Raw genomic sequence first — 12,234 nt, 5'->3', positions numbered from 1 at the left:
CCACATGTGCTCAGGAACACTTCAGAAACCCACTGTCAGTAACTACAGTTGGTCGCTACATCTGTAAGTGCAAGTTAAAACTCTCCTATGCAAGGTGAAAACCGTTTGTCAACAACACCCAGTAACGCCGTCGGCTTCGCTGGGCCTGAGCTCATCTAAGAAGGAGTGACTGATACTAAGTGGAAAAGTGTTCTGTGGTCTGACGAGTCCACATTTCAAATTGTTTTTGGAAACTGTGGACGTCGTGTCCTCCGGACCAAAGAGGAAACAGAACCATCCGGATTGTTATAGGCGCAAAGTGTAAAAGCCAGCATCTGTGATGGTATGGGGGTGTATTAGTGCCCAAGACATGGGTAACTTACACATCTGTGAAGGCACCATTAATGCTGAAAGGTACATACAGGTTTTGGAGCAACATATGTTGCCATCTAAGCGCCCTCTTTTTCATGGACGCCCCTGCTTATTTCAGCAAGACAATGCCAAGCCACATTCAGCACGTGTTACAACAGCGTGACTTCGTAAAAAAAGAGTGCGGGTACTTTCCTGGCCCGCCTGCAGTCCAGACCTGTCTCCCATCGAAAGTGTGTGGCGCATTATGAAGCGAAAAATACGACCGCGGAAACCCCGGACTGTTGAACGACTGAAGCTCTACATAAAACAAGAATGGGAAAGAATTCCACTTTCAAAGCTTCAACAATTAGTTTCCTCAGTTCCCAATTGTTTATTGAGTGTTGTTAAAAGAAAAGGTGATGTAACACAGTGGTGAACATGCCCTTTCCCAACTACTTTGGCATGTGTTGCAGCCATGAAATTCTATTATTTGCAAAAAAAAAAAAAAAAGCTTGAGTTTGAACATAAAATATTCTGTCTTTGTAGTGCATTCAATTGAATATGGGTTGAAAAGGATTTGCAAATCATTGATTCCGTTTATATTTACATCTAACACAATTTCCCAACTCATATGGAAACGGGGTTTGTACATTATGCCACAGCGTCACGGTGCCCACATACTGTAGGCCAGGCCGACTCGCTCCGATTTGAAAAGCACATACAGTGGAACCCCGATTTACGAACTTAATTGGTTCTTGAGCATTGTTCGCAAACCATAAGAAACCATGTAAACATGAATAATTAGTTCAAGTCTCGCAATTTTATAGAACAAAAATTACACTTTGAAGACACTATAATGTGTGTATACATTTGAGTATATGTGTATGTGTATATATATATGTGTATGTGTACATATGTATATGTATATATATGTATGTATGTAAATGTGTATGTATATGTGTGTATGTATGTTTATATGTATGTATAAATGTATGTATATACATATGTGTATAAATGTATGTATGTATATATATTTGTGTATATATGTATATGTATATATATACAGTATATGTATGTATTTTTTTTTTATTTTTTATTTTTTTATTATAATGTCCTGCCCAGCTTCTCAGGCAAATTATATAGTAGATGTAGATGCCCATATCGGCTGTTCAGATTTACTTTACAAAAGAGAAGTGTAGGATACTTCTCTTGTTGCCTTATTTGTATTTTGACTTTATTAAATGTATTTATATTATCATTTGGTGCAGCCGGGCCGGAGCAGGAGGGGATAGAAAGCGAAAAAAAGGAAGACAGAGGGGGGAATTGTGGGGACAAGAGGGGGATTAGACAGAGAGACAAAAACAACAACAGTAAACACAACAACAACAACAACAACAGAGCAACATCAGCAAATACGACATGTACAAATATGATGGTAAAAGTAATAGCAAATAAGCAGTTAGCGAAAATAAAAAATAATACAGAAATGACAATGAGCATTATTACACTAAAAATGGAGCAATATGAATACCAATAGAAATAGTATATGTATGTATATATATGTATGTATATACATATGTACATATAGTTAATTTACATGCAGTCGGCTTTTGGACATTTCTGATCTTAAAGGCCTACTGAAACCCACTACTACCGACCACGCAGTCTGATAGTTTATATATCAATGATGAAATCTTAACATTGAAACACATGCCAATACGGCTTATAAAGTGCAATTTTAAAATTCCCGCCACACTTCCGGTTGAAAAACTCCTTTGGATATGATTTATGCGCGTGACGTCACAAAATCAACGGAAGTGGTTGTACCCCATCTGACCCGATATAAAAACCTCTTGTTTTCTTCGACAAAATTCCACAGTATTCTGGACATCTGTGTTGGTGAATCTTTTGCAATTTGTTTAATGAACAATGGAGGCTGCAAAGAAGAACGTTGTAGGTGGGATCGATCGGTGTATTAGCGGCTAAGTACAATACTTACAGCAACACAACAAGGACTACTTACTACGCCTAGCCGATGCTTGCCGCCAAACCCACGGATGAAGTCCTTCGTCGCGCCGTCGATTGCTGGAACGCAGGTGAGCACGGCTGTTGATGGGAAGATGAGGGCTGGCTGGCGTAGGTGGAGCGCTAATGTTTTTATCATAGTTCTGTGAGGTCCGGTTGCTAAGTTGCTAAATTAGCCTTAGCGTCGTTAGCAACAGCATTGTTAAGCCTTACCAGGCTGAGAATTTTTAACCGTGTAGTTACATGTCCATGGTTTAATAGTATTTTTGCTCTTCAGTCCATCCTTCCAGTCAGGGGTTTATTTTTTTTGTTTCTATCTTCATTTGAGAACGATGCTATCACGTTAGCTCAGTAGCTAAGTGTGTCACCGATGTATTGTCGTGGAGATAAAAGTCACTTTGAATGTCCATTTCGCGTGCTCGACTCTCATTTTCAAGAGGATATAGTATCCGAGGTGGTTTAAAATTCAAATCCGTGATCCACAATAGAAAAAGGAGAGAGTGTGGAATCCAATGAGCCAGCTTGTACCTAAGTTACGGTCAGAGCGAAAAAAGATACGTCCATCACTGCCTCTCTAGTCATTCACTGTAACGTTCCTCATCTACGAATCTTTCATCCTCGCTCAAATTAATGGGGTAATCGTCGCTTTGTCGCTCCGAATCTCTCGCTCCATTGTAAACAACGGGGAATTGTGAGGAATACTAGCTCCTGTGACGTCACGCTACTTCCGGTATAGGCAAGGCTTTTTTTATCAGCGAGCAAAAGTTGCGAACTTTATCGTCGATTTTCTCTACTAAATCCTTTCAGCAAAAATATGGCAATATCGCGAAATGATCAAGTATGACACATAGAATGGATCTGCTATTCCCGTTTAAATAAAAAAAATTCATTTCAGTAGGCCTTTAAGGTTCATAGACAGAAAAGGTCGCAAATAGAGGCGTTCATAAATCAAAGTTCCGCTGTGCAGACCGTTTTTGGCAAGTTAAGTAAGGTGATTATTTTGCAGCCGTTGATTTACATCCTCAAGGCCTCTTGCTAGGACCTTTGCTGCCGCGCTAGGTGACTTGGCACAAAATTGGCCCTGACAGGTTAACTGGCAGAGTATATGTGCGCCAATCAGTGTCTACGTCCTTGTTTTCCTCCAATCATCAAGGATACTAATGTCTGTTCCATTGCCATGATGACCCCAAATGAGTTACTTTAGTGGTCTATAACATTGACCAGCCTGAACACCTTGTCTGGTGCTTGCATCGTTGCAATTTTAGTAGATGTAATATCCTTAAAAATACTTGGTAGATAAATCTGTCGTGCCTTGAAACATCACAGGATGTGCACATGTTACAGTATATTTGAAGCTGTTTAATGACGCATGGTCCAATGGTAGCTGAAGTTGCCGCTAAATTTGATCCTATTTTATTGGAACCAGTGAGGCAGAAACCAGCGAGGAGAAGACCTTTTGGAGTTTGCTCCGGTAGAGTCTGATGTTTGTCATATGGACTTCTTTACATAAGGGACATTTCCCCTAATATGTGCCATGTACTTGTAACTCTCTCAAAATAAACTTACCTTTTTTAAAATCTAAATCTGAATTAGGATGTGTGTAGGCCCACGTGATGCAACTTACTGGTTGTATATTGTTCCTAAGCAGAAGTTTACTTATTTGAGTACCAGGACTGAAAGCAACCGGAGTAAGTTTTTCACCATGGCATTTGCAAATAAATGAAACATAGCCACATGGGGTTTATGATGATAGTATGTTGACACTAAGAGAATTTCAGCTTTTCAACAAAATAGGTTGTTCTTAAATAAGCAAATAACATTAAAAAAAACAATTAAGGAAACAGGACTTTGCTGAGATTTTAACCCCTTCCTCAGTCATAGTTTGAATATCATCGAATATACAGAAAATGCATTACTTTTGGTCTTCCCATGGCCTGGGGAGGATCTGAATGATGCAACTTCCTGTGGATCATGTGACTTTTGGAATATTAAAATAAACCCAGAAACTTGACTAAAGTGAGAATTTTAAAATAAATTGTTAAACTTTAAGTAGTTGGGTTAAGGAGTAACACAAATATATAACTATATATATGTATGTGCAGTATGTGTATTTATATATGTGTGTGTGTGTGTGTGTGTGTGTGTGTGTGTGTGTGTGTGTGTGTGTGTGTGTGTGTGTGTGTGTGTGTGTGTGTGTGTGTGTGTGTGTGTGTGTGTGTGTGTGTGTGTGTGTGTGTGTGTGTGTGTATGCATGTATATGTATGTATACATGTATATATGTGTGTGTATATACAGTATATGAGTGTATATATGTGTATTTATGTATGTATATATATATATATATATATATATACATACAGTATATGTGTATATGTATAAATGTGTAATAATGTTTATATCTATACATGTGTATATGTGTATATATATAATGTATATACTGTATCTATATGTGTGTATACAGTATATGTATATATTAGGGCTGCAACTAACGATTAATTTGATAATCGATTAATCTGTCGATTATTGGTTCGATTAATCGAATAATAATCGGATAAAAGAGACAAACTACATTTCTATTCTATCCAGTATTTTATTTTTTTTAAAAACAGCATACTGGCACCATACTTATTTTGATTATTGTTTCTCAGCTGTTTGTAAATGTAGCAGTTTATAAATAAAGGTTTATTAAAAATAAAAAAAATGTAAATAATAAAAAAAACTCTGCGCAATGGCATAGCATATATCCAACGAATCGATGACTAAATTAATCGGCAACTATTTTAATAATCGATTTTAATCTATTTAATCGATTAGTTGTTGCAGCCCTAGTATATATATATATATATGCTATATTTATCATTAAATTGTATTATTAAAATATGCAGTCAGATTAATATGCAGAAGACTTTGCTTGGTTATTTTTGTTTTTATCCTGCATGTGGACGTTTAATTTGTTGGGGACTCAATCATGCATCTGCTCTCATTTAAATTTACATTTTCTTTCAGGAGAATTAAGGGCTGATGTCTTTCCTCGTGCACACATACTAATGTATTTTTATGTGTAAGTTGCTTTGTTGACTGATCATCACTCTTTTCACTCTTTCTCACAAACCCAGTGCACTACCTCGTGTGGACCTGGGTACCAGATGCGAGCTGTGAAGTGTGTCGTTGGGTCCTATGGTGCTGTCATGGAGGACACCGATTGTAATGCTGCCACCCGACCAACTGACACCCAGGTAAGAGCAAGGAGCGCTGTTGTCTTGGGTCCTTTTTGCCTATTCTCTTCCCTATTTTGTGCCTGATCTTGACTCCCAATCTTGTATTCTGCTTGTACCAAACCCAAAACCAGTGAAGTTGACATGTTGTGCAAATAAATCATAAATAAAAACAGAATACAATGATTTGCAAATCCTTTTCAACTTATATTCAATTGAATAAACTGCAAAGACAGGTTCGAACTGGTAAACTTTGTTATTTTTTTGCAAATATTAGCTCATTTGGAATTTGATGCCTGCAACATGTTTCAAAAAAGCTGGCACAAGTGGCAAAGAAGACTGAGAAAGTTGAGGAATGCTCATCAAACACTTATTTGGAACATCCCACAGGTGAACATGCTAATTAGAAACAGGTGGGTGCCATTATTGGGTATAAAAGCAGCTTCCATGAAATGCTCAGTCATTCACAAACAAGGATGGGGCGAGGGTCACCACTTTGTCAACAAATGTTTTAGCAAATTGTCCAACAGTTTAAGAACAACATTTGTCAACCAGCTATTGCAAGGAATTTAGGGATTTCGCCATCTACGGTCCGTAATATCATCAAAAGGTTCAGAGAATCTGGAGAAATCACTGCACGTAAGCGATGATATTACGGACCTCCGATCCCTCAGGCTGTACTGCATCAAAAAGCGACATCAGTGTGTAAAGGATATCACCACATGGAACTGAGGAACACTTCAGAAAACCACTGTCAGTAACAACAGTTGGTCGCTACACCTGTAAGTGCAAGTTAAAACTCTACTATGCAAAGAGAAAGCCATTTATCAACAACACCCAGAAACGCCGCCGGCTTTGCTGGGCCTGAGCTCATCTAAGATGGACTGATGCAAAGTGGGAAAGTGTTCTGTGGTCTGAAGAATTCCACCTGAAAAGCTTCAAAAAATGTGTCTCCTCAGTTCCCAAACATTTACTAAGTGTTGTTAAAAGGAAAGGCCATGTAACACAGAGGTAAAAATGCCCCTGTGCCAACATCTATGCAATATGTTTCTGCTATTAAATTCTAAGTTAATGATTATTTGCAAAAAAAAAAATTGTTTTTCAGTTCGAACCTTAAATATCTTGTCTTTGCGGTCTAATCAATTGAAAATAAGTTGACAAGGAATTGCAAATCATTGTATTCTGTTTTTATTTACGAATTACACAACGTGCCAACTTCACTGGTTTTGGGTTTTATAAAAGAAAAACATCACTAAATTCACTGATAAAAACACATTTTCACTCTAAAATGTTGAGAATGTCAATGGAAAACTGGTGAGTAGGGCGACTCTATAATGAAGTAATTATTGAAGAATCAAAAATACAAAATAAAAGTGGCTCATTTTAAAATAAGGTCACACAGTGTAAACTGACCGTAGTACGTTTTCTGCATTGTTTCTATGAGTATAATAACCGTATTAAGTATACTGTAAGAGCAAATAGAGTATCCACTCTTGTGCCCATATGGTACTCAGACATACAGACAGACACACTTCATTGCCACCTGGTCTCAATAAAGCTGTCTGATCTAGTCTAGTCTACAGGGAAAGGCAGGAATAATATACCTCACTATTCCACATAGTTATATAGCTCATAGAATTCTCCAGGATGAAATGTTATTAAAAACTCTCCTGGGTTATGTAAGCGGCAATAAAAGTCTGGCTGAAGTATACAGTATATGTAATATATCATATATGAGCTTGTAATTCCCACAATCTGTCTCATTTGATCATAACAGATGGAATCAGACATATCTTAAGCTATTCTCTTATACTTATGATGCCTGTTTTACTTATTCACAGTAAAATTATTGCAATAATTAACACTTCTTTTAACATTTTCAAGCGGATTTGATTCAATTTAGTTGGCATTACAGGGGACCTATGATGAATTTGGTCTTTTCAGAATCAGAATAAGAAATACTTTAATAATCCCTGAGGGGAAATTATTCTGACTTATAAATGTTGTTACAATGTTGGATAGTCGTGTTAAACAAATGCCAAAGCATTAAATCAAGTAAGGGTCATGCAGTTGGGGGTGGGCTTGCACACAGTTTTTGGATGCCTCTGTTCGTGGGGTTTTGATGTTGTGACGTCCCCGTGACGAGGAGGTACTTATTTGGATATTAAGTCAAGCACTCAGCCAGAGAGGGAGAAGCTCCTCTTCTTCTTAGGCTATGAGAAAACACATAAAAAAGGTAAGGTAAAGTTAGATTTTCATATAATCTTGGCATGTGCGTAATAACACCAAGGTGCGACATGCAGTGAATCTTTTGGACAGCGTGTGATCAGGTGAATCTATATAATGTTTATAAAGTTTATTTTCAACCGTATCTGGAAAAAAATGTGCTTGTAGGTTGTTTTTTTTTTTTAATGTAGCAACATGGTTGTTAACGTTTTGGAGAGCATCAAAGGTAAAGGGACTTTTGTGTGTGCACAAATTAACAGTTTAAGATGGCTGTTGTTTAGAGATTTTATATATATATATATATATATATATATATATATATATATATATATATATATATATATATATATATATATATATATATATATATATATATATATATATATATATATATATACACTACCGTTCAAAAGTTTGGGGTCACCCAAACAATTTTGTGGAATAGCCTTCATTTCTAAGAACAAGAATAGACTGTCGAGTTTCAGATGAAAGTTCTCTTTTTCTGGCCATTTTGAGTGTTTAATTGACCCCACAAATGTGATGCTCCAGAAACTCAATCTGCTCAAAGGAAGGTCAGTTTTGTAGCTTCTGTAACGAGCTAAACTGTTTTCAGATGTGTGAACATGATTGCACAAGGGTTTTCTAATCATCAATTAGCCTTCTGAGCCAATGAGCAAACACATTGTACCATTAGAACACGGGAGTGATAGTTGCTGGAAATGGGCCTCTATACACCTATGTAGATATTGCACCAAAAACCAGACATTTGCAGCTAGAATAGTCATTTACCACATTAGCAATGTATAGAGTGTATTTCTTTAAAGTTAAGACTAGTTTAAAGTTATCTTCATTGAAAAGTACAGTGCTTTTCCTTTAAAAATAAAGACATTTTAAAGATTAAGATTAAAGTACCTTTGTTGCTGAGTGCCAAGCAGGGAGGTTATGGGTCCCATTTTTATAGTCTTTCAATGTGACCCCAAACTTTTGAACGGTATTGTGTGTATATATATATATATTTATACATATATATATACATACAGTATATCTGTATATATATGTGTGTATATTTATATAATGTATATATGTATGTGTATATATATATACATATATGTATATATATATATATATATATATATATATATATATATATATATATATATATATATATATATATATATATATATATATATATACACTATATGTATATTTATATAGTATATACATACATATGGCGACTTGTCCAGGTTGTACCCCGCCTACTGCCCGAATGCAGCTGAGATAGGCTCCAACACCTCCCGCGACCCTGAAAGGGACAAGCGGTAGAAAATGGATGGATGCATTTACATACATATATATACATACTTATATACACATATATATATATATATATATATATATATATACATACTAATATACACATATATATATTGTAGATATATACATTGTAGATATATATTGAAACGGTTTATATTTTCAAAAGGTAATTGATGATACTTTCGGAGAACGTGGTTTCATTTGCAATCTGGGCATGTGTCCAGAATCGAACATTTTGCAGACAGACTCAAAAAACAGATTATAAATGTGACTGTGGAGCAAAATTCATGCAAAATTTCCACCAAAGCATATCCAATACATATTATCTAGTTCAGTGGTCCCCAAACTACGGCAAACTAGCGTCCACAATCCGGCCCGGATTATTTTTTTAATTTGTCCTTGATAACCCATCCATCAATCCATTTTCTACCGCTTGCTACTCTCGGGGTCTCTTAGCCACTCAGGCAAATCATATTGTCTAAAAATGCATTTTACCATCGATAACGCAAACCGGCAAGTGTGCGCTCTTTCAGTCATTTAGTGCACGAGGGGAAAAAATGGCGAAATCGTTGGGGAAACGTATAATAGACTCAGAGTGTAGAGTTGATGCTGCCTTGGTTCTGTTCCTGCTAGACTAGTAAGTGACTTTTGATGCTCACATCAAAATGATAATGCTAATGTTAGCTATTGGACATTTGCGTTGTAGCAATAAATGGCCAGCGGACATCATGTCAGTTTGACGCTATATGCGCTAGTCCTCATGACAAATGTGGTCTTCCTCTGGCAAAACACGACCGCTTTGGTCCACTGTCGCCTCCAAATTCAACCAAAACTAAAAGTTCCTAATTTGGGCTTTAAGTTTGGGTGCTCTTTAAAGGCCTACTGAAAGCCACTACTACCGACCACGCAGTCTGATAGTTTATATATCAATGATGAAATCTTAACTCTGTAACACATGCCAATACGGCCGGGTTAACTTATGAAGTGCAATTTTAAATTTCCCGCGAAACTTCCGGTTGAAAACGTCTATGTATGATGACGTATGCGCGTGACGTCAATGGTTGAAACGGAAGTATTCGGACACCATTGTATCCAATACAAAAAGCTCTGTTTTCATCGCAAAATTCCACAGTATTCTGGACATCTGTGTTGGTGAATCTTTTGCAATTTGTTTAATGAACAATGAAGACGGCGTGGCGAAGTTGGTAGAGTGGCTGTGCCAGCAATCGGAGTGTTGCTGGTTACTGGGGTTCAATTCCCACCTTCTACCTTCCTAGTCACGTCCGTTGTGTCCTTGGGCAAGACACTTCACCCTTTGCCTTTGATGGCTGCTGGTTAGCGCCTTGCATGGCAGCTCCCGCCATCAGTGTGTGAATGTGTGTGTGAATGGGTAAATGTGGAAATACTGTCAAAGCGCTTTGAGTACCTTGAAGGTAGAAAAGCGCTATACAAGTATAACCCATTTATCATTATTATAAGACTGCAAAGAAGAAAGCTTTAGGTGGGATCGGTGTATTAGCGGCGGGCTGCAGCAACACAACCAGGAGGACTTTGATTTGGATAGCAGACGCGCTATTCGACGCTAGCCACCGACCGCATCGATGATCGGGTGAAGTCCTTTGTCGCTCCGTTGATCGCTGGAACGCAGGTGAGCATGGGTGTTGATGAGCAGATGAGGGCTGGCTGGCGTAGGTGGATAGCTAATGTTTTTAGCATAGCTCTGTGAGGTCCTGTAGCTAAGTTAGCTTCAATGGCGTCGTTAGCAACAGCATTGTTAAGCTTCGCCAGGCTGGAAAGCATTAACCGTGTAGTTACAGGTCCATGGTTTAATAGTATTGTTGATTGAGGAGAAAGTGTGGAATCCAATGAGCCAGCTTGTACCTAAGTTACGGTCAGAGCGAAAAAAGATACGTCCTGCACTGCACTCTAGTCCTTCGCTCTCACGTTCCTCATCCACAAATCTTTCATCCTCGCTCAAATTAATGGGGTAATCGTCGCTTTCTCGGTCCGAATCGCTCTCGCTGCTGGTGTAAACAATGGGGAAATGTGAGGAGCCCTTCAACCTGCGACGTCACGCTACTTCCGGTACAGGCAAGGCTTTTTTTTTATCAGCGACCAAAAGTTGCGAACTTTATCGTCGATGTTCTCTACTAAATCCTTTCAGCAAAAATATGGCAATATCGCAAAATGATCAAGTATGACACATAGAATGGATCTGCTATCCCCGTTTAAATAAAACAATTTCATTTCCGTAGGCCTTTAAAGCCCAGTCAGTGAGCATTGTCCAATGCCCCTGAGCATGGAGATGAACCTCAGATTGCTCATTGACCAGTGCTTTTTTTCCTGGTTAAGGTGTGATGACTAAAGGAGTTCAATTAATTATTGCATATGGTGTGCAGCTGTTTTGCCTTTCTGACCTTGATAGAGGTTTGTGCTGGTCTTGTTGGACAATAAAGATCCTTCAAAAAGGACTGGGAAAGTGACAAAAAGTTTTGAAAGTGAGATCTGACATAATTATTGCGTGGTCAGCGTGTGGCTGGAACCCTTTTTGTGAGGGCTGAGCATGCAGACTCAGGATGAGGCCCCCCTTTAGTCGGAGTAGCTCCGGTGCCTGGGTCGGCAAAATCAGTGACCCCCGAAGAAGTCGGCCCACCTTGTTGTGATTCTGACCAGCCAGCCATGAAGTCGGCCATCAAGCTGCCAGTCCCGGCGGCAGCCAAGTGGGACTTCGGAAGCGGGGTGCAGAAAGATTAGGTTTAAGTGAGAGGTTAAAAGGCAGGAGAGGTTTGTGTTTTTCCCGCGTTGATACTATGGCTGGGAAGTCTGAAGCTTGATTAGCGCCAGCTCATTGCATGCCGAGAGCAGCTTTGACTGTGGCCATGGGTGTGGAATGTGTGGCCTGTGAGATTTGACTAAGGCTCTCATTCCTAAAGACCGAGGTCAGAGGGCACTGCAGGGCATAGGAGGGAGAAAAAGAAAAGGACGGAAGGTTAGGGACAAGGGGGTGGGTTAGGGGTGGAGTTCTGAACCACGCCAGCATGGGCATTGGACCCCTGAATACCACTCCACTATGACCTGTTATGACAGGGATCAGGGCTTTATGCTGAGTGGCTTACAGCCACAA

At 38.5% G+C, this 12,234-nt stretch overlaps 1 protein-coding gene across 1 annotated transcript in view; it reads left to right on the top strand.

Annotated features, from left to right (window-relative positions):
- Positions 1-12,234, top strand: part of adamts9 (ADAM metallopeptidase with thrombospondin type 1 motif, 9) — a 121,434-nt gene that overhangs the window by 92,089 nt on the left and 17,111 nt on the right. Inside the window, exon 23 of the mRNA XM_062044652.1 lies at positions 5,472-5,591. Coding sequence (XP_061900636.1) covers positions 5,472-5,591 — 120 coding nt within the window. The remainder of the gene's footprint in view (positions 1-5,471; positions 5,592-12,234) is intronic.

Source organism: Entelurus aequoreus, linkage group LG01 (genome assembly GCF_033978785.1).
Source record: "Entelurus aequoreus isolate RoL-2023_Sb linkage group LG01, RoL_Eaeq_v1.1, whole genome shotgun sequence".
Lineage (NCBI taxonomy): Eukaryota > Metazoa > Chordata > Actinopteri > Syngnathiformes > Syngnathidae > Entelurus > Entelurus aequoreus.
This window is presented reverse-complemented; position numbering and strand designations above follow the sequence as displayed.